Source organism: Leptinotarsa decemlineata, unplaced genomic scaffold, assembly GCF_025532065.1.
Source record: "Leptinotarsa decemlineata unplaced genomic scaffold, Ldec_3_MD MMD2_tig00000199_RagTag_RagTag, whole genome shotgun sequence".
NCBI lineage: Eukaryota > Metazoa > Arthropoda > Insecta > Coleoptera > Chrysomelidae > Leptinotarsa > Leptinotarsa decemlineata.
The window spans coordinates 5,890,969-5,915,968 of record NW_027412544.1 but is presented as its reverse complement, the minus strand read 5'-3'; the positions used below and the strand labels follow the sequence as shown (position 1 = coordinate 5,915,968).

The window sequence follows — 25,000 nt, the reverse complement described above, 5'->3', positions numbered from 1 at the left end:
GTTAAATCATCTGAAAATGGAAATTTCAACAAGCGATGATCGATTGTATTGCCAAACAAGAGCCAAACTAACTGCCTATTATAAGAAAACAAGTATATCTGAGGCACCAGTCAATCTAATAATAACACTGATGATCTTCAAACATGACTCAACCTCTGACGGAAGCTCCAAACTCTTACGAAGCTTCGAAATAAATGAACACTTCAATCTAGCAGACCACTATTATAACCTTCATGCAGTCATTGTTCACTGTGATTCTGGCGTTGAATCTGGTAATTATTACGCTTTGGTCAAATACGAAACGGACTAGTTTAAGTTTGATGATAGTCGTGTCACTGAGTGTTCTGACGATGCATTGAATTTATTGGAGCCTCCGGAGACACCCTACATTTTGTTTTATGAGAGAGAGGATATTGGCAGATCAAGATCTTCAGATGATGGGATGCTGCAGGTTTTTCCAGGTTTTCCTGCAGCTGAAAAAGCAAATGCGCCACTGGAATCAATGAAGTCGCCCCGGAGCGCCAATTAGTTTTTGTTGTTGTTTTATAATTTCATGATTTGTATTTTAGAATTATTAAACTATAATCTATTCCCATATTTCCACAGAAGATTGGACTCCATTGCATGATTGTCTACCCTTATTCATGATGATGATCAGATTCTAAACAAAATATATTATGTGATGTGATGATGAAAACCTTTTCCATAATAATGGTATAATGAACAAACATAATTGTCACTATTGGTCTACATGAACCCTCATTGGATGCAAGACACAAGATTTCAGTCTGTATGAAGGGTTGATATTTGGTACGGAATCATCGATGGTTAGTTGATAGGCTCATATTTCGAAGGAATTCTCAATGGCGAGAGATACTTAGTGTTCATCCAACATGTGTTGCCAAATCTCTTGGAGAAGTTACCAATACAAACTCGACTGAATATGTGATTTCAACAAAATGAGAAGGTGGCATAATAATAAAATAGTTACCTAATATTTAAATGACACTTTTAATGATAAATGAATTGGAAATAAGGGTCCAATACCATGGTCCGCTTGAAGTCTACGTATGGAGAATGTGGTGACTGTTCAGCAACTTATACAGGCCAAACATGCAGAAATTCCAACATAAGATACCGGGAACATGTATTAGAAGATGAAAAATCAGCTATATAATGAAATCTACAAAAAACAAACCACACAATAAATAGAGAAAACATGAATATTCTTTATTCGTACAATAAAAAACGGAAGATAAATTTGTTGGAAGCATTGGAAATGATTGAATTGTATAAAAACCTCAATTCCAAAACGCGCAATGATAAACTAGAACTATGCAGCTCTCTTCTTTTGAATTCGTGAATTATGACTACTAGTTTAGTATCCATTGGTTGCTGAAAAAAATCCAAAGATAGGTTCTTGGGGATCAATAGTGGGTGATCTTCTTTTGAATTTGTGAATTTTGACATATGGTTCAAGGATTTATTGGTAGCTGGAAAACATCCACAAGTAGGTTCTTGGGGACCAATAGTGATATATCATAGGGGTAATCGTGATATATCATAGAGGATAATTATTGTTGTAGTATTGGTATTGGTGGAGGACGGTAGCCTGGTGGGTTGACGTGGGTGAGTTGTTTCATTCACTCAATGGACCGCTATGTGAACCGGTGATTTGAACCACAAGGCCGGACAATCGATTTTCACTTCATATCGTCCAACCCTTGTTAGGAATCACACGTTAAAAGGTAAAACCTTGTTAGTGCTTAGCTTGCACAAGTTACGACTCCTGAGAGTTGTCGTACGGGAGCGACAGTTGGTTAACGAAAAAACAGATTTTAACTGATAATACAGGGTAACATTTCAACAACTTAGTAGAAATTAGAAAAATGTTTTTTGTTAATCTTATATCCAAAAGTACTGGTATTATATTAATGGTCATCAGATTCTGAACCCTGGTTACTTCTAATCACTAACATCTGAGAACGGTAACTTCTCCTTGTTTACAGTTTCTTATGTAAACTCAATATTCATGGATCTGTTCTTGAGACTCCAAAGAGTGTTCTCTACATTACATTTCTCTGTGTTAAAAATTGTAAATTCATCATCAACATGTCGGATCCAAGGCTCTTTTGGTTTCAATTTGAATCAATTCACGAACAGAATAGCTATAAACGAGGTCAGTCGGATTCACACTGTTGTTCGGGCTCTCTGTACAAACAGATGTTTTTGGTTAGTTATATGTTGTCTTCGATTACTTCTCCACTGATTCTCAGAAGCACCTTCAAATATTCGATAGTCTTTTGTATAGGAACACTTGGAAATAACGAGGATACATTCAACCATACTAAAATCTCTCCATCTCGCAACTTGATATTTTCTATTCTTCTTTGAGTGCATGTGAATTCACTTAAATTCATTGGAGAGATTGGTATCATTAGTAAGAACTTTCACGTGAGAATTTCCCGCGAAGTTTATTCTTTCAGATGTGAATGAAGATCAGGGTTGGAGTTGACAATTGAGTTCAAAAGTTCCTAAAGAAGTGAATCGACGGACTCTTGCTATAAGATTATTATTTACCTAAAGATCTCCGATAACACTTTAGATTTAATTAGGAAGTTATAAATGTTATTTATCAACTCCTCCGCTAATGACCCAAAGGGTTGATACGGTTTATTGAAAAAAAAACTAGGGAAGTAATTATTTCTGACGACCCCTGTACGTTCATTTGAATAATCAGTTAGCCATTCGGTGGCAACGAGCAGAATTTAGTGTGTCAATGTTACTAGTATTCACTGGAATTCAAAAGATATTATGCAACAACTTTGTTATTCCATTGAAATTCCTTTTGATTCTTTGAATGTTGGTGCTTACGAGAATCTTACTAGGTGACAAGCAAAGGATATTGCAGTATCCGTTTGTAGTTAAAATGTTTAAGAACGATATAATTAATGACATTCTTGTTTTCGGTTGAGAAATATGCTATGAAATATCTGATGAAATGAGGAAATACTTAAGTTTCGTATCAAGTTAGGAATTTTGCACCATAACGTTTATTAATTGGATCTTGTAGAAAATTCACACCAAAAGATAAAATCATGTTCGCCTCACAGCTCAGTCATGTCTTATGAAATTTTCAGTACAACGTGAAATAGAGTAAATGATACACTGTAAGTTTTCACGGCAACTAGAATAATCGAGGTGATTTTTCCAAGTACTCTTCTGTTAAAGGTCTCCAAGATTTTGTCGTTATCTCACAAGGCATTAAAAGGACTTCCTAAAATTCAACCCTCACACCTCAATTCCAACCATCTCATTCAAAACTGATATAATGCTGTTTCGACATTGTACAAAGAGGAAGTCGATTTGCAGAGGTAGATAAGATTAGTTCGTAGAATAGTTCAGATCGTGGAATAGTTCGAAAGCAAGAAATGTGACAATGAACAAGCGAAAAGAGTGCGATAATTATAACGTGTAGTTGAAGTACAGTATTCTGTTGTGACTTTGAAACATTGAATAAAGTAATCAAATTTGTGATGCACTATTTGGCACCTTTGGTGTAGTAATGAATATTACTTGGAGTTTTATCCCAACACCAAACTGGAAGATTCAGTTCAATCTCACTCTTGAAAATACTCACTTGTTGATTGAAACACGTGTCGAGGTGTTAAAAATAACGGCTTGGTATTGGGATAGAACTCCAGTAATATTAATCAAATTTTGAAAAATAGGATAGTTGAATCCAACAATGTAATTTGTGATTCAACCACTGATGAGATCTATATGGCGGATCGTAACATTGACTTAACATTGGTGACACTAAGAATGTAAACTTTCACTGCCGGAAATAACTGAAGGCTATTTTCCGGTTTTTCTGGCCATGGTCTGCTGGTGTTTATGCCTGGCATTTTGTCTACTGCTACGGAAGACATCGCCTTTGAAAATGTCTACCGTAGCAGTAGACAAAACGCCAATCATAAAAACCTGCAGACCACGGCCAGAAAACCCGGAAAATAGCCTTCATACATTGGTAATACTGTTTGTCTTTCTCGGTCTGAAAATTAATGACTTGTTTCATTCTAGGAAATTTTAAAAATGAGGTAATAAATGTAACTTCAATAGTTTTAAGATTTTAAAACGAAATCAAAAATACTCAATGGAAAGAATGACTGAATTCTGCGAGTAATTCTCAGGGAAAGATCGAAGGTGGAAAACGGTGTGAATTTTATAGCGTTTTTCATTCAAGAAGTGAACGGATTTTGTGTCACAATGGACAAAAAATGAGCTCAAATTCAAAAATTTCATTCTTGGGATATATATAATATATATTATTTATATATTTTGACCTGCAGTGGCGTGCGTTTGAGTATATAATCGAAATAGTTGTAAAAACTGATATACATGTTCATTCACTTACATCAATATTGTTATCACATTTCATTCCAAACTATGTACATAATAATAAATATGTATGCTCATTTCAGAAGCATAAGAGGGTATACCGGTAAACTGGATTTAATCCTTTTCAACAAAGAGAAAACAAATATTAACGCTTCAGTTTCAACATAATAGCCAAATTAAAACCATACCATCGGATAGTAGAAAATCGAAATGGGCGTTCCACAGGGATCGATCTTGGGTCTAATTCTGAACATTTTGTTTGTGAATCATTTTGATGTGATGATTGGTACTGCTGATTATACTGCGTATGCAGACAAATTTTCATTGTTTCTGTCCTCTACGGATAGTGAATACCTACGAACGAAATGTATTGGAACAATTCATGCAGTTTTATCTTTTTTCAATAGTAGGAACCTATTTTTCAATATTCAAAAAACTCAGATGTTAGGCTTTCACTGACGCCAAAGAAATAGTAATTGCACCAAAATTGGTGCAATTACTATGCAGAGTACACATGCAGAGGTTCCGTTTTTGGGAGAATCTCTAGATGAACAACGCTCTTGGAAATTCCATTGGCAACAATTATCTTCCAAACTGATTTTTTTTAAATAGCTCTTTATCAATTTTTGATCTCTTCTAGAAGTGAAACAGACGGTGAATGTTTATTATGCCCAAGTCGAATCGAGACTCAGATATGGCATTTACCTATGGGGCAATACACCAGATGCGAAAGATATTTTCATTGCACAAAAAAGAATTTTGAGATGTATCGTGACTTTTATTCGCAATTCGGATATTCATGGTTATGTAACAAAAAAAAAAGAACATTTTCATGTAAACTTAGCAAAAAGAAAAATAAATTCATGTGCTCCTGATCATTTTGGCCTCAAAATATCCAACAATATCCCAGAGGAATTCAAAAACTTTCAATGTGGGTCGTTTTCCTCTTTCTTAAAGCAACTTTAATCCGGTAGACCAGCCTTCTAAAAATGCTTGACGTGAACTATTGATAGTTTTGTCATGCCATATCTTTCCATCGGTATATCCTTCGTTAAGCCAAGTTTTGTTCAGATGATAAATCTTTCCATTCTCTCATATCTTCCCTAGATAATGTCTCTTTCCTACAGCAAACATTCTCATCTTGGCGATTGAGAACGATTTTCTGTTTTGTTTCGTTCAGTTGAAATTCAATTCTTTCAAAGTTTTCGTTCCAAAGATAGTTTTGGTGATTTCATAGCTCCATTAGAAAAAACACATTTGCTCATTCGATTCACTGGAGAGAAAATTGAACTGGCCATTTTGATTCACACACTACATATAATTCATTAATAACAACACTGATTACGATGCATGGGTTTTATCATTAATTCATATTCTTCATAATTGAAGCCCTATGAGATCGAATTCAATCATGATGTCATCAATTCTTATTATTCAGCTGATAAAGTACCTAATTGAAGGTTTATGAGATTGGATTTGATCATAACGCTATTAATTCATATTCTTCAGTTGATAAAGTACCTATATTGAAGCCCCATGGAATCGAATTTAATCATGTCACCATCCATATTTTTCATATTGATTTTCTTCAACTGATAAAGTACCTAATTGAAACCTTATTTTCAATTTCCAAGGAACTTGATATGAAGGTGGTTTTTAAAACAAGTTATACACTACAGAACCTTTTAGGAAGTCCAAAAGACAAAGTCGAGAATCCGGAAAAGTCTGGAATTCATGAAATTAAATGTAAGGACTGTGATGCAAAATATTATGGACAAACAAAAAGATCTATTAAAGTCGGATATAAGGAACACTTAGCACACTTAAAATATGGAAAACCTGCAAAATCAGCAGTCGCCCATCATATTTTGCAACAAAACTATTTCATAGACTTCAGTTCATTAATATTAGTTAAACAAGTTAACAACAACAGGCTTCTAGATGCCTATGAGAGTGTAGAAATAAGTAAACATGATAATATTATGAATAACGATGGTGAACCAATACCTAATAGTATGCTATATAGCTTGTTGAAATAATATCTCAATCATTAGATTTATCTGACCATTACATAAGGACACATTGTAAAATAAATTAAGACACTTTAAACGCAGATACCTAGATCAGGTATCTATGGTATAAATAAGGATAACTTTGATTAGTTTGAACTTCCTCTTGAAGATGATCAGTTAGTGATCGAAACACGTGTCGAGTTGTTGAAATAACGGTTTGGTGTTGGGAAAAAACTCCAGTAATATTCATTACTACACCAAAGGTTCCAAACAGTGCATCACAATGACGCCAATAATTAATATTTTTCAGCTGAAAAAGTACCTAATTGAAGCCCTATGAAGGCGGATTGAATCATGACACTATCAATTCATATTCTTCAGTTGATAAAGTACCTAATTGAATCCCTATGGGATCGAATTTAATCATGACGCCATCAATTCATATTCTTCAGTTGATAAAGTACCTAATTGGAGTCCCATGGGATCGAATTCAATCATGACGTCATCCTCTTCCTCGACGAAAATTGAAAATATATCAGGTATGCCTGACTCAATTAGGTAAGCTGTGTAGGTATGTGATACATTACAAAACTAATAATGAATAATGGGAGTGTTCCACAGTTTTGTTACTCAGCATATACATACAACTATAGAAAGTCTGTTGAGAATCGTTACATCAAATCATACAACATTGAATATTTGAAATAAATACATTTTTCACTTTTTAACCGATTCAGTTATGTACGTCTATGAAACACAACTTGCTGCTCAATGAAATTGACTATCCGATTACCTCAATATCTACCAATCAAGCGGAATCTCTTCAATATGCCCCTTTGGCTGCCGTCTATGACATTCCAGAAAATGATCAACAGGTACTATTCTGGAGTGGCACATTCCGATCTGAATGGCTACAGATTAACTGAGATGATCAGGAGAACCTCTCCCAGCACCTTTTTCAAATGCATGGCAGGAGACCTATATGGTCTGTCAACTTTCAAGTGGAATATTCTTCACAAGAAAACTCAGACCTTGGTAGCAGATCACATATTTTTGTGCTTTTTCTGGCTTGTGCTTGTGCTCTTCTGCCAGCTGAGAGGGACTCTCAGCTCCTCTGACATGCCTAATGTTCCTACGGATTATTCATCTGAAATGTTTGTTTTATTCATTTTGCTCATGTACTAATTATTTATTAGAGATTTTTTGAATAGTTGGCAAAAATAAACAGAATTTGAATACTTGTCAAACATAAAAATCACGTCTTGTCATTCAAAGTATTTTAATTCAAAAAACTATTAAAACCAAAGGTAATTTCGAAACCAAAACTAACCGGAGTCAGAAACAGAAGTCGTCCTTCGATCCATCAAAGAATCTTCCTGTGGAAGATGGCGGAAAGTAAATCCTTACCCCTGAGAAAAAGTGAAAGAAAAACGAAAGGTATGCCACCTGCAAGATATGTCGACGTCACTCAAGACTTGGGAAAATGCAAACAGGCAGCGATGACTGAAGATGAAGTTTCTCGAAAAAGCCTTCACCAAAGTTCATCAAAAACGCATAAAACCACCAAAGTTTCGAGTAGTCAATCCAGGAAAAGAATGCAGTTGGAAATCGAATATGAGAAGGAAAAAAGATTGGCAGACATGAAAAAAGCAGAATTGTATGGTCTGAATTCAAACGAGTTTTCATTTCAAGAAGAAAAAACGGCGACGCATAAATCATCCTTTATTCAAAACTGGGTGAATACTCTATACGAAAATGAAGATATTTCACAAAATGTAAATAATAAACAGGAACAAGAATGCACTAAGGCAAATATTCAGGAAAATATGACGGAGGAATATAAAATGTATCAATTTATGGCTAGACAATCATTCAGTAAAGAAGTTCCAGTATTTTCCGGTGAGCCCGGAAAATGGATGAATTTTAATCATCAATTCCGAGAAACCACAAAACTATGCGGATTTTCCGACGCTGAACACATTGTGCGTTTACAAAAGAGTGCATAAAAGGCAAAGCAAAAGAATGCGTTACTGATTTTCACTCAAGAAGTAGACAAAATTATCGATACCCTTGAGAGAAGATACAGCAGACCCGACATCATCATTCAAAATTTGATTTGTTCTGTAAAAAAAATTCCTGACAAAGGAGGACAAGCTTTACACCATTTTGGACTTCTCAAATAAAATACAAAATTTGGCTGTTACTATCAAGGACTGCTACGATTACTTGTCTAATCCACAACTTTTAAGGGACATTATTAAAAAACTCAGCCTCAATTTGCGTATGGAAAGGGGTAGAAAAGTTTTAAAATTGAAAAAATGTAAAAATTCAGTTACCATCACATAATTTTTCATATGGCTGAGTGAAACTAGTGAAGCATGTATGTAACGTTGTCCAGAACAGGAACAGGACAGAAAGAAGAAGTACGTTTTTACGACCAGTCAACAAGAAAAAATAGTTTATAAATGTAAATATTGCAAAAAAGATGGACATAAAGTTGTAACATGCAAATTTTTCAAGAAACTTGAAATTGAAAAACGTTGGGAGTGGGCAAGAGAAAATAAAGTGTGTTTTACTTGTCTTGGATCGTCACATCTCACAAAATTTTGCCGAAGTAAGAAAAAATGTGGAATCGATGGTTGTGCTTTCAAATATAACCCAATTTCGCATAAAGTAGTGAAAGATGATTCAGTTGAGGTGGAAGAGCAAGTTAATCATCATGTCAACCATTACCAGAAGACTGAAATACTGTTAAGGATTGCCCCTGTTGAATTAATCGGTCTTAGAGGTAAATTTAATACATTTGCCCTCTTTGACGAAGCATTGAAAATACCTGGTCTAAGTGAGAGATTACATACAACTTGAGCAATGTCCGTACCGTTGACAATTTGTCTCTTTCTGTGCAGTCTGTGGATGTGAAAAATCTATCAAAAAAATTGGATTATATAAGAGAAGTAAAACTATCATCTTTTCATAATGCAAAGCCAAAAATACTCATTGGGTAGGACAATATCAGTTTAATAATAGCCAGAGAAGTCCATGAAGGAGGAAAAAATGATCCCATATTGTCTAGATCCAAATTAGGATGGGTTATACATGGCAACTTCAACAAAAGTCATTTTGGCAGGGTAGATAAAGAATATTCTCTTTTTGTCACCCACCAGCGTGAAAATTTGCAAGATTTAGAGGATCTTGTTGAGAGTTCTTTCAAAATTGACAGTTTGGAAGTGAAATATTACAAGAAATCACAAAATCTAGATGATATTCGAGCCACAACAATCTTGGAAGAAACTACTAGAGAGATTGATTTAAACAAGTGGGAAACTGGACTATTGTGGAAGAGTGACCAGTTCAAACTACAAAATAGGGAACTTACTGTGCTAAACCGGCTGAAAGCTATAGAGAAAAAAATGGACAAAGACAAAAACTTAGCTGTTCAATATGAAATGAAGATTTTAGAATATTTGGAAAAAGGGTATGCCAGGAAATTAACCAATGAGGATATTCACAATACATCCCAAAATATATGGTACTTGCCTCATTTTGCTGTTACGAATCCAAATAAGCCTGACAAAATCCGTTTTGTATTTGACGCAGCAGCAAAATCCAATGGTACCAGCCTCAACGACTTTCTTTTGAGAGGCCCAGACTTGCTAAACTCTCTAGTTGGAGTCATTTTTAAATTCAGGCAAAGAAATATAGCAGTAACAGCAGATATACAGGAAATGTTTCATAGAGTCCAAATTATACAGAAAGATAGGAACGCACAGCGTTTTTTGTGAAGGGGAAGAAGAAGAGATAAAGAAAATCCTGAAGAGTATGAGATGGTTTCCATGATATTTGGAGCAGTTTCGTCTCCAACTTCTGCCCAATTCGTGATGAGAAGAAACGCACTAGAATTTAGAGAAGAATTTCCAGAAGCTGTAAGAGCTATTACAGATTGCCATTATGTTGACGATTATTTAGACAGTTTCGATACTCTAGAAGAGGCTGAGACAATCACATCTGGTATAATTAAAGTACATGGAAGAGGAGGTTTTATCATACGAAATTGGTCGAGTAACTCAAGGGAACTCTTGAAAACCATTCCAGATGAATATCGTGCTATAAATCAAAAAGACATGGATTTAGAAAAAGAATTACCATAACCCATTCAAAGGATTCTAGGTTCAATTTGGAATCCTGATAAAGACAAGTTTGGTTTTTCAATAAAATGAAATGAAAATGATCTTCAGAACTTGACCAAAACACCTGTTACAAAAACGGATGTTTTAAGAACAGTAATGACTATCTTTGATCCATTTTGGTTCTTGTGCACATTTACAATCATGGCAAGAATTCTGCTCCAGGATATTTGGTGAACAAAAATAGGCTGGGATGATGAACCTACTGAAGATATGATGGTCAAAAGGAAAAAGTGGATTGAGATAATTGAAAAATTGACTAATTTAACCATTTCCAGGTGTTACGTTTCGAATGTATTCGATGCTCAAGAAATACAACTACATGTCTTCTATGATGCTAGTGCTCAGGCTTACGCTTCTGTTGCTTATTTCCGTATCGCCAAAAAAGAATCTTTTGAAACATGTTTCGTGATGGTAAGTCCAGAGTTACACCAATAAAACAACAGATATCCATCCCTAGGCTAGAACTTCAAGCTGCAGTTTTAGGGAGCAGACTCTCAGTGACTATTAAAGAATACCACAGTATCACAATCAACAAAATTTTCAAACCTTTTGTGGCACACAGGGTGTCTGAAATTATAGAAACCACTGATGTAAGGAGTTGGAATTGGGTACCAACGAAAGTAAATGTTGCCGATGAAGCCACAATAGAAAATAATCTTCATTATTGAGAATCTAGAAGATGGTTAAACGGTCCCAACTTCCTGAAGGGCCCAAGCGAGGAATGGCCCCGAACCCGTAATGACGAGATCGACAATTCTGAGGTGAAGAGAAAGTTTGTTGGTGTTACTTCCCGAAACCAAGAAAATTAAAAGGGAGTATTGACGGCATATAACAAGATTTTCAGCTTGGTTGAAAGTATTACGTGCAACGTCTTGAATGCTGAGATTTATCAGTAATATAAGAAAAAAATTGCCATTCAACAAAGAACTCATGCCTAAAGAAATTAAAATCGCCGAAAATTTATTGATAAAATATGTTCAGAAGGAACATTTTCAAGACGAAATTGAGTACTTGCAAGATGATAGAAAAATTGAATCCTCTAGCAAGCTCTTCAAATTATCACCTTTTCTAGATGATGAAGGAATAATACGATTCAGAAGTAGAGTTTTGTATTCAAATGATTTACCTGATCACACAAAATTTCCAATAATTCTCGAACCAACAAATTACTTCACGAAATTGCTGATCACTTAAAAGCAGCGCATAACGGTCAAGAGTATGTCGTAAATGAACTGAGACAACGTTACTGGATTTTGAACATAAGATCAGCAGTGGAAAGTTGTTGGAACAGATGCCAATTTTGCAAAAATAAAAAGGCAAAACCAGAACTACCAGAGATGGCACCGTTATCGAATTCTCGTCTAACCTCATTTGTTCGACCTTTCACCATAGTCGGAATGGACTATTTTGGGCCTATGAATGTTTCTGTTGGCCGAAGACATGAAAAAAGATACGGAGTACTGTTCACATGCATGGGCACCCGTACAGTTCATCTTGAAATGGCATACTCTTTGAGCACAGATTCGGCAATAATGGCAATCAGAAGACTAATTGGTCGTAGAGGGTGTCCCAAAAAGGTATTTTCTGATAATGGCACGAACCTGAGGGGAGCAGCAAATGAACTTAAGAGAGCCTTAAAAGATTTAGACCAGAATGAGTTAATTTCTAACTCAACCACTGACAACATTGAATTCAATTCCATACCCCCTTCCGCTCCACATATGGGAGGAAGTTGGGAGAGACTCATTAGATCCATCAAAACTACTTTGAATGTTATTCTCGAAGAAAGATTTCCACGAGACGAAGTTCTGCAGACTTTATTAATAGAAGCCGAATCCATTGTCAACAGCCGTTCACTGGCTCACGTGTCACTTGACCAAGCAGACAGTGAAGCCCTGACACCAAATCACTTTTTCATGGGAACATCAAGTGTAACTCAGATCTCAGGTGATTTCGAAGAAACTGATTTATTTAGTAGAAAACAGTGGCGAATATTTCAACTTCTCTCGGATCATTTTTGGAGACGATGGATAAAGGAATATCTACCTGTTTTAACCAAGAGAACTAAGTGGTTTTCTTCGTTTCAAAGAGAATTCAAGGTTGGTGATGTGGTTATCATAGTTGACAACCAGTTTTCGAGAAACACATGGCCAAAAGGTATCGTCTCTGAGGTTCATCAAGGAGAAGATAGTCACATTCGAGTGGTAGATGTTAAAACGTCCATGGGCACATTTAGAAGACCTTTGACTAAGTTGTGCATTCTCGACGTTGACGAACCACATAGTTGAAGAACATGAGTTCTTTACCAGGAAGAAGTGTTATTACGAATTATTATATATTAGTTGAAGAACAGGAGCTCCTCACCAGAAGGGAGTGTTCCTACGGATTATTTATCTGAAATGTTTGTTTTATTCATTTTGCTCATGTACTAATTATTTATTAGAGGTTTTTTGAATACTTGGCAAAAATAAACAGAAATTTGAATACTTGTGAAACAAAAAAGTCACGTCTTGTCATTCAAAGTATTTTTATTCAAAAAACTATCAAAACCAAAGGCAATTTCGAAACCAAAACTAACCGGAGTCAGAAACACCTAATTTATAAAATTACTTCTTGTTTATATTTGCATAAAAAAATAATTTTAGTAAATATGATATTTTGCGATGGAACAAGAGTACCACTGTTGAATTTTAGTGAATTACATAGGACCAAGTATTGTTTCTTGCGGTGCTCTATATTTAGTTACATTTAAAATTGCAAATACTGATTTGGAAGCAAATACGTCTGCTATAGACATCTCTTAGTGAAATGGTATCAAAAAATTTCCTTTATTTATGTTGCACCACTTCTTAAACTTATGTTTTTTCTATCAATCCAAATTAGTGATCTGTTATTTGTTTTAACGCCTAGATTTTTTCAATGTGCTCAATATAATAAAATAATTGTTTTAGTGTAACCACATCAAAGAAAATTATTGGAGAAACATGTTCAATATTCAAGATAATTGATTTACTTTGATTTTTGATTCTGAATTATCATGAGTACTTTTTGAGGTTACTTTCTAGATCTAGAAACTCAATAAGTTCCGCAACATGTTTATAATTGTCTGTCATTTCATATTCATCACTATGAATTATGTATCCTCTCGGGGAAATCCAAAAGATTAAAATTTTATTGTGTATCGACTATGAATTATTCCAATGATGTTTTAATATTACTTTCGATACATAGTTACATATGCGTGTCCTCTAGTCTACATATGTCAATGCGGATGTTTTATAGAATCATGGTGAATGAAATGGGAATTTTATTCAAAAAAAACGAACGATGAGATTATACCACTTTGCGCCAGCTATATAAAAGGATGCAAAAGAACCATAAACAAGATAATTGAAGTACCGTTTATATGAATTATTTTGAAAACCGGATCTACCGCTGTTATGTATACTCGTATAAAGAAGAATGCAAAAGAAGCAAAAGCAAGAGAGTTGAAATACCAATGATTTATTCATTTATATGAACTATTTTCAAAACGGGCTTCCCCGCTGTTGTTTTCCCCGAAGACAAAATATATTAATAATAATAATAATAATGTTTATTTCGACAAGTTTTAGAAATGAATCAAATTCACAAAATACAAATAAACATGATAGATCTCACTGAAGTGGTGAATAACTTACATTATTCACCTCTTGTACGTGAGTTTACTTAGCGTGCTAAATATACTATAACTCCACATAAAAAAAACAAAAAATATATACATATATACACATATACACATTCATATACACACCTACATACATATAACATAATTATTTGGTATATCTGGTTTATTTTATTTTTATAATCAGGTAATCCCATATTCCCACATTGAACGTGTATTCTGGTTAGTATCTCAAACATTTTTTTGACAAATCAGGAGGTTCTCTTTTTATTTTTATTTATTTTTATTTTTATAATCAGGTAATCCCATATTCCCACATTGAACGTGTATTCTGGTTAGTATCTTAAACATTTTTTTGACAAATCAGGAGGTTCTCTTTTTTCTTTCTTTTTTTTTTTTTTTTTTTCATTCCCTACACTGTTTATTTTTTGTGATTCTAAAGAAGCATTTTTTTCAGTTATGGTATTGAGTTTTTTCTATAACATTCTTTGCTATGAAATTATAACAATCGTGAAAGTACTTTTTCCTCATTTGTTTCATCTATCGATTCCTTAGGACCTCATAATCTCGACTTTACTGAGGATATTCATTCACTTTCTCTTATCTAAAAAAAAATGAAATCAAAATCATAATGCAGAACTTTCATACACTTGTGAAAATAGCAAAATTTTCAGTTCACCGATGAGTAATTGCATAAGTTCAAAATATTTTTCGTAAAGAAAATTTACTTTTATCAGTAAATCATCATATTGAAAATTTTTGCCTATCAATAAAAGGCTAGGAAATTGTACACATACTTAATCTAACTTCTCGGAGACAAAAATCTGCCTCACTTTCGATAAACAAAATAACTTTTGGTACATATGTGAAAGAATATCTGCTATTTAAAATATAGTATTAAATATATATTATAGTATTAAATATATTTGTAAAGCTCATTTAGAGTGAGAATAGATTATTTCAAAGTTTTATGCATACATATATACACGGATATGAACATAAACAGTGCACAAATACATATTAAAATTATTCATCTGAAGAATACAAACATTTTCAAACCAGTTACTTTTCATGTTTCATTTTTCGCAATGGGTGTTCAATTTTAGAAATACGTGTATGCAGATCTTTTTAACAACGAATTTCATGCACATGTAAATTGCCATTGCTTTGACAAATAAATAATGACAAATAATTATTGTATCGATTAAAAAAAGCTTTCAGACTCACCTCGAAAGTTACGATGTTCCAAAATATAGAAAAATTTTGGTTGTGCCATGTATAAACCTGTTCTAACTTTTTTGGCTGATGCGGTTTATGATAAAAATTGTATTAACAAGATATCAAACACATTATGTGTTTGAGAGCAGGTAGGTAATGGCTATGATCCCATGAATACATTCAATTCTCTAAATGCCAGAATCAGTGATTTTTTTTTAAATTATCTGTAAAATCGAAATGATAATCAAATTTTCAGTAAATTTATTGCTCAACAGTTTGTGGGTTGGTAATGAATGTAGTTATATCCGTGAATCAACAACCACTTGGTTTAATTATTAAGCTGTCATTCAGTATCTCGTATACGTTCAAAATAGGTGATAACGATCCAGAAATGTATGCTACCCCACGAGATATTACCGAGCAAGCAAATATTATGATGAATAATTTGCTGCCAGCAAAACCAAGAGAAAAATATGAAAATTATTACGAAAATTTCATGAGTGGGAGAGAGAAGAAATAGATTACTTCGTTTTCCGAAAACGTTCTTCCCGTTCATTTCGAAGATTTAGCAAAAACTTTGAAACCATCGTCATTATAGGCAAAATAGAGAAATCGACCATTAATAGTTCTAATTCAGTATTTTAGACAGCTTTATTTTAATTGTGGTTCGTCATTCTAGACGTGAACTTAGCCAAACAAAATCATGTGTGATAGTTTTGACAATAAAACAACAATGCCTGACAAAAACCATTTTCAAATCGAGTTACTGAGTGGATTCTTGTTTTTGAAACAGTGGATTTCAAAATATCATCAAAGCAAATGTAGGAAAACATCCGATAATAACAATCGAAAGGATCGTGAACGAATTCAAGGTTGAGTTAATCGTTTTATCCGCGGGATGAATTTTATTATCGAAATTAACTGTTTTTTTTAAAGCAAACATATACTGCTTTTTCTAACTACAAACATCTGTTTAAAGAATTTCGTCTGAAAAAATTCATTATTCTCGTGGGTGTATAATTACTGTTTTTTGTTGAAACTTCATTCATTATTATTTAATGTTTTGCATTAATAAAAGCTTGTTTATGTGAATATTTGTAGTTCTGAATGGATCTGGGTACTTGAATGGCAAGTTCATCGAATGACATTTCAGGTAATTGCTGAAAGTGTTGATAATGTTGGCAAAACAAATCAAATTCATAAAACCTATTATCTTTGATAACTCTAATCGTATATAATGTGAAGTATGATTATATTTCATTATCTGCCAATGTGAATTGTTGGATCTATACATATCTTAAATTTTTATCATATGGGTATTTTCCATAAACATTTCTCAACAAAACTATTTTTACCACAATTAGTACATACGGGAAATACAAATAATATTGTCAGTAGTCAGATAGACGAAAGCATGCATTCAATATTATATATTTCCCAATACTGAAAATAATATAATTAACGTTTTTAACAATGATAACAATATGAAAATCTAAAGAAAAATATCAAATTCATTCAAAATCTCAAGAGAGAAATGAAAGAGTCTACACCTCAAACTAAATGTTAACTATAATTCTTCTCACAGAAGCGATTAGAATACAACGCAACATCATCTCGAAACAGGATATTCAAATCCATTGAAGGAAATTTTCTACATTCTGAAAGAAACTTGTCCATAGAATTTTTTCTTGAAATGTTTCAAATCAACAAAAATCCAAATGGCACGAAGAATCAAACAGATATTGAAAATATAGGTAATGTTTTATAAATTTTGTTGACATGTAAGTAGATATTGTATCGGAAGTAAGTTATAGCAGAATAAATGAATCATTTGATGACATTTCAACTAATGTAGTAGTAGACTTTATTTTAGGAATCCTAATATACAATATATATTTATGCATATATGAATAATTTATATACATATATAATTACAATTTGATATATTCTAATAATATTTTTTTGAATACTTTTAAGGAATTTAAATGTTTCATTTCATCAGGTAACTTATTGAAACTATCTAGACCTTCGAAGAACAACACTCTTATAGTTTGTTCCGGATCTATAAAATATATCACATGTGCTTGTGTTATATGAATGAATGTCACTATTTCGAACTAAATATCTGCTAAGATAGGCTGGTTGTATCCCACATAGATTCAATAGCGGTATACTGGTTGTATCTCAAAATGATTCTCATATCTCGATTTTGTAGTTTCTGCAACTGCCCCATTTGATTTTGGTTGAATAGATACATCAGTGTGGCACAGTAGTCAAAGTGTGGCCTTATTATGCAGTTGTAACATGTTAGTCTAGCAAAGGTTGATAAAGATTTTGAAATTCTACAGAAAAAATACATTTCCTTACATATCTTTCTAATGGTATATTCGGCATGCTTATTCAAATTTAATTGATGGTCTATAATGAATCCTAGGTGCTTAATTTCATTTACAATTGTGAGTTGATTATTGAATATGCTGATATTAACGTCGTTAGTATCAATCTTTCTTTAATTCGAATTTGTTGTAACAATCATTGCCTTAGATTTATTGATATTCAATTTGAGTTTATTCACTTGTAGATATAATTCAATGTTCTTTAAAGATATATTGACATTTTATACAGCTTCTTTTAAATCACAGTTTTCCGTATATACAAGGGTATCATCAGCAAATAAATTTATATGGTGTGAACCAGGTACATAGTTGATATCATTTATACAAATAATGAATAGCAGTGGTCCCAAAACACTACCTTGTGGTACACCTATGTCATTAATAATTTGATCTGACATTACATCACATATTTTAGTACTTTGACTTCTTTGCTCAAGATAACTATCTAACCAGTTTAAAGCTTTTCCAGTTACACCATGATACTTCAGTTTATTGATTAAAGTTTTCCTATTAATTGTTTCAAAGGCACGCTTGAAATCTAGAAATATAGCAACAATATATTCTTTCTTATCAATACTTTTTTTCCACTCTGTGACTGTTAGTTGTGATGCAGTTTCGCATGAGTCATTCTTACGAAAACCAGACTGATTTTCGATGAATAAATTATTTTCATTAAAGTATGTAACTAGTTGTTCATATACTGCCAGTTCCAGTACTTTTTCAAGCGTTGGAAGACTGTTTATTGGACGAAAATTACTTGCATCACTTGTATTATTTATTTTCGGAATTGGAGTCACTGTACTAACTTTGTACTGGTTTGGAAACAGTCCCGTGTACAAGAAAGTATTTATAAAGTTCAATATTATATGTCCAGACACATCGAAAGTTTCTTTTAAGAATTCACTATATATATATATATATATATATATATATATATATATATATATATATATATACATATATATATATATATATACTAGGTAGTAGTCATCACACCACTCTCCTCGACAATCTACAGTATTGAGCATCTTTCTTTTTTTCAATAAAACCGTTTTACATAATTTTTCTTTACTTATTTTATTTTCTAATTGTCTGTTTCCAGGTTTGTTACTCAATTGTTACTCATATATATATATATATATATATATATATATATATATATATATATATATATATATATATATATATATATATATATATATATATATATATATATATATATATATATATATATATATATATATATATATATATATAATTTCGCTTTTATTTACTTTATCAAGAGAAAAAATCATCTCACGTAAAGTTATCATGTTTATTTTTTTGAATTGGCTCAACCTACTGTTTATCGATTCATAGTTATTCGGTGTCCATATCTCATCACAATATATACTATTTTCTATCTCAATTACACTGTTTACAAAATATTCATTGGAATTATGGGCAATCTCTATTGGATTATCACATATTTTTTTACCATTACTATTTTCAAACATAATTCTCTTTATATTATGTGATTCTACTGGTTTGACTAGTTGTTTTAGACATTTCCACATAATTTTTGGATCTTTTTTATTTTCATCAATTTTATTTTCAAAATATATTTTTTCTTATTCTTTTAGAGTATTAACATAGGTGTTTTGTAAGTATTTATATTGTTGCCATTTTTGTTCTCTTTCAGCGGTTACACATTTTTTGAAATTTTTATAAGCTATACCTTTTTCTCTTGATAATGTTTTCAGTTCACTGTCAATGGTAATTGATTTGACTTAATTTGTATTTGCTTTTCAGGTGTTATTTTGTTCACAATTACAGTAACTTTTGTTTCTATTTCATCCAATATTTCATTCACATTGGTTGTATTCAAGTTCCAATTAACAGAGAGAAGTTCTAAATTGATTTCTTTATATATACTTTCATTTATATTTCTTACACGAATTAATTTGTTTGAAATTTCTTTTCCACAGTCAAAAATGTTAACTGATATTATAGAATGAAATTTTTGGTATATCATGAACAGCAGTTCGTATATTTGATTCATTAGAATTCACATAATCAATAAGAGTTTTGCTGTTATTTGTCACTCGCGTGTAATCAGTAACAAGTTGATCAATTCCAAATGAGTTGAATATATTTATGACTTTTTTAATATAAAAACTGTCTATTTTGAAATCAATATTGAAATCTCCAATCAGAGTACACTTATTATAGAAATAATTTTCAAGAATATTTTCCAGACTGTCCAGAACCAGAATGGCTTTCAGTAGGCGAATGATAAATACCTCCTATCAACCATTTCTTTCTATTGATTTTAATTTCAACAAACTGAATCCAGTAGTTGGGTTCACTGACCAAAGATTTTTTTACCTTGTATTCTATGTTATCCCTTATATATATAACAACCCCTCCAGTATGCCTGCTGCTACTATCACATCGAATTACATTATAATTATCTATATATATTTCAGCATTGCTAACATCTGAAGTTGTTCTCGCTTCACTTTAAACTATCAGTACTGGATTATAACTTACAATATTTAGAATAATATCAGTCTTATGAGCTACTAAACTTTCCACATTTACATAGACAATATCCTGGTTGAATTGTACATTAGGATTCACAGGTTTTTTTTATCACTTTCATTGTGTCGTTCTACTATTGTAGGGATAGAGTTAATGTACTTAATAGTTTTCGAGTTGTCTCCTGTTTCAATAATTTCTTGAAGTCTTTTTTTCACTACTTTATAATATTCCCTTTGTTTTACCGTTTGATCCCCAAATATCTTTACTGTCGAATGTGTTGAAAGTTTGATACCATTGACAACGTAATTTTGCTTCAAAAATATTTCATTTAATCATTGATTTCAATGTAACTCAGTTTAAATATAGATTTTTTCCATTTCCCAAACTCTATCTAGTGTATTGTTATTTAGGCGTTCTGAGAAAATCCTAATTCAAAACACGAAAGTTCGACGAATTGTATTAATAGTTTTTTGCGAGAATTTTTCTAGGTGACGGTGGCTCAGGAAGTTATTAACATAGTATACTTAGTACACGAGTATCGTTTACACCAAGAAAAATAGAGTGAGTTCCTTTCTTGAAATTATATATTCAAAAATTTCAAAATCTTTGCAGTTTCTTGCAACCATGGATTATTCATAATGACCTTCAACTGAATATGTGCAGATGAAGGAATAATATGATAACAGATAATAATGCTCATAAATCACCCACATGAAACTTACCCGCGTGAAGCAATTTTGATAACTAATTGCTAATATCTGTAAACTGATGAAGAAATCACATGCCGTCTGTTGTGCCAAAACTATTATGGATTATATTGACAAATCAATTCAACTCAACTTGAACTGTCGTTTTTATTTTTTTATGGCCTCACCCCCATCCATTTTTTTTATCAAGTGCCCTCCTTCTACACAATAAAAAATTCTTGATTTAAAAATCATTGATTACAAGTTAATGCATATAATTGAAAAGACAAAACCTTGTATTTATTAAAGGACAGAACAAATTGTCCTGCAAAGGATGCAGACATTTTCAGAACGTGACTTCAATTGTTAGGTATTCATTAAAGTTTTAAGATGAGTTATAATTGAAAGAGTTGACCATGGTAAGGACACCGATACAATGGTTATTGACCGTGAATATCTCTAACATATGACTGTTATTTAGATTTTGATAATACTTCTTAATTTTAATTGGGTTTTTAGTTTCTCAATAAAGGATACTTTATTCATAAAATTCAGAATTAAAAGTGCTCAATATGGCATATGAATTGCCCAGGAGCTGCCGAGAAAGTATGCAGTAATAACAATAATATACAATACGAGGGTTGATCAAAAAATAAAGTGAATGTTCAAATTTAACGGGCAACGTACATTCGAAAAGCAATATTTTTATGTTGGTGCACTCGTCTCGTACATATGTTCACAGTTTCCCCTGTTCAGCATGTCGAGTTTGTTGGTGAGAGGGATAAAAGTTAAAAATGTTTTGTGTGTTCGGCGATTTTCTGCTACCTAAAATAATTGATTCAAAAATTTGCATCAATATTGTATTGAAAAATAGAATTAAGTACACAAAAATACTTGGAATGTTGACAGTGGCATACGGCGATTGTACTCTGAGTTGTAAAAATGTTTACAAGTTGTACAAGCTTTTCACAGAAAGTCGAGGAGATGTGAATGACGACGCTCCAGCACATCAACAACCACAGAAAATGTTGAGATAGTAAAAAAAATTGTTATGTAGAATCGCTGAATCATTATTAGACAAGTTGCTAAGGATGTTGGCATATCGGTTCGCTCATGCCATGCAAATTTTTGGAAATCATGGGCATGAAGCGTGTGGCAGGGAAGTTCGTTCCAAAATTGCTGGATTTTGCGATCAAGACTTGCTTAAAAGATTATGACATCGAAATCAGAGTCCAATCGTTCCAAACGGAGAGCCCAAGAGAGCCAAGACCGAAAATTCATGACAAGTTCGATCAGATGACAATATTTTACTTACTATTTTCTTCGATTACCGTGGCGTGGTCGTACGGTCAATAAGGACTATTATTTTGAAGTTATGCGCCGTTTGTGAGAAACAATACGAACACAACGTACAGTAGTGTGGAGAAACAATAAAATGAATTTTTCATCACGATAATACACCTGCTCTCTCGTCATTACTTATTTGTAATTTTTTGGACAAAAACAACACTTATCATGCCTCAGCCACCGTATTCTCCAATTTGGCTCCCTGTGACTTTTTTGTGTTCCCAAAATCGAAGATACCCATGAAAAGACCTGGTTTTGCGACAATTGAAGAGATAAAAACCGAATCTCTGAGGGAGCTCAAGGACTTCTAAGAAGTGCTTATCAGCCTGCTTCGATGATTGGAAAATTGCTGGTTCAAGTGTAATATATCTGAGAAGGACTTATTTGAAGGGAAGAAAATAGAAATTGATGAATAAATAAATATTTCTGGGGAAAATGAAAATTCACTTTATTTTTTGAACAGACCTCGTATATGAAAATAAAAAGATATTTTATAGTCACTTGGCTTGAGGGTTTCTGATTTCAGCCGAAAAACTTACAAAATAAACAGAGCAACTTCTGATAACCAAGCTGGCATCACCAGGGTTTCATTGTAATCGTTGATAGAACAAGAAGTGAACATCGAATTTATTTTACGACATCGATATTTCCAAAAGAAATATGAAGTCATCACTATCATTTGGATAAATAAGCAGCTGAAAATTTTTCGATATTCCGATATCAACAAAATGTAATTGTACTATTCACTCTCAAATAGATCCTTTGGATCATATATTGGGATCTACCTGAGTAGTTAAATGAACTCTTTCTTCAAATGTATTACTAATCATTGCAAATAATATTGAAGGTTAATTTATTATTCAGTGATTCGTCTAAAATCATTCAAAAGTATAATATATCAGCCACTGAATGAAAAACTATTTGTTATTTTGTTGGTGTTAACATGACATAACTCATCGTGTTGTCCTTCCAAGGTCATAATGAATCTAGCATCAGCATACATTATCACACATATATGACCTATATATTATCTAATAAGTTTTCTATATTCAAATATATAATGATTTTTATAGAACAGGTATTGAACTGCTTGAGTAGGATAGATGTAAAAGTCGTAATTTATTTCACGTATACATATAGAGATAGAAAGAAATATGAAAATAATTTCTGTAGACTTGAGAGATACATGCAACAGAAAATATATTAGCTTTTATGAAAAAAATAGTTTACAGATGGATTAAAGGGTATTTCGTGTTCCATCGAATATGATTATTCTGTTGTTCTGTTGTTTTGTTCTGTTCTGTTGTTTTGTGAAGTTTATCAGTAGTACTACCTGCGATATCCTCATTGGTAGAAAAAAGCATTGTATGAGGTTTTTCTTTATTCATTTTAGGTTCCTTTTTTCTTTTCTAATGAGTGTGAAAGTATTTTTAGTTTGCCCTTTCAAACGATTTTGTATCTACAATAATAACAAATTATCTGATGGTGCATACTTAATTCTGCACTGTAGAGGTAGACTTTCTGACTGATTCCATTTGCTGAGGGTTACTCAGATAGGATCTGAGAATATTCAAGGAAACTCATTTAATCCCATTATGATAACTAGCAAAATGTAGAAAATCCTAATTATTTTGCATAGCAACAGGTTGACAACTAATCAGTTTTGTTGAATGTTCATTGAATTTTAGCGTTTTGTCAATGTGACATGCTAGTGATTTTGCACAAGTTCTGCTTATCAGTCCGTCTAATCAACGGATTATCATAAAATTATGTAAAGAACACTTGAGTGTCAATAAAAGTATTGAAGAGGTGGCGATTCGATACATATCAGTCGAATACTTGTTTCATAATTTCCTTAACATACTTTTCTGAGTAAGTCTTGAATATTGGGACTATTCAGGTGGATTAAAGGGCACGACAGAAGTAAAGGTAACCGCATTGCCGACAAGCGGCTGGACTAAGAATTTGAGGACCCAACCTGATGACTTCGACAATTGCGGAACTAGCCAAACGTCACACCCATGCTCAATTCCTAAAGAGATGGGATGACATCAAATAATGCAATTTGCCAGGATCACCCTGAACGACCCTGGGAAGCTGGCGCCGAAGAAATATCTGGCGATGACCAGAAAAAATCTACGCTTAACAATTGAACTTCTGACTGGCCACTGTCAACTAAGGAAACTCATCCACAATATAAGGCTAGTGGACACACCTCTATGCAGGATGTGTCAACAGGAAGATGAAACTGTCATATGCGAGTGTCCGGAGTTATCGTCAAAAAGAGAGTGTGTATTCGGCGAGTCTTGGCCTACACCTGATGTCTGCCAGAGACCTGTCCACCTTCCTGGAAAGGACAGGATGGACGATGAGCTAGGAGGACAACTCCTCGGGAGGATGTACAGTGGGTCACATGTGGTCTTAGTGCTGTGGGCATACACTTACCCTCCCTACTCTACAGATACAGACTGGGACTATTCCAGGTGATAGTTGTGTAATCAGCAAATAATAGCAACCCTCCTGATCGATTGATATATGTTAGATCATCCACAAAAGACCGGACTCC

General features: G+C 33.0%; 1 protein-coding gene across 2 annotated transcripts in view; it reads right to left on the bottom strand.

Moving 5' to 3' along the window:
- Window positions 1-25,000, bottom strand: part of Lac1 (laccase 1) — a 76,697-nt gene that overhangs the window by 49,592 nt on the left and 2,105 nt on the right. Inside the window, exon 1 of one of the 2 annotated variants that reach the window (XM_023163248.2) lies at window positions 15,492-15,555. The exons of the other annotated variant lie outside the window; for it this stretch is intronic. Coding sequence (XP_023019016.2) covers window positions 15,492-15,540 — 49 coding nt within the window. The 5' untranslated portion in view covers window positions 15,541-15,555. Of the gene's footprint in view, window positions 1-15,491; window positions 15,556-25,000 lie in introns of those variants that run through there. 2 annotated transcript variants of the gene reach the window in all.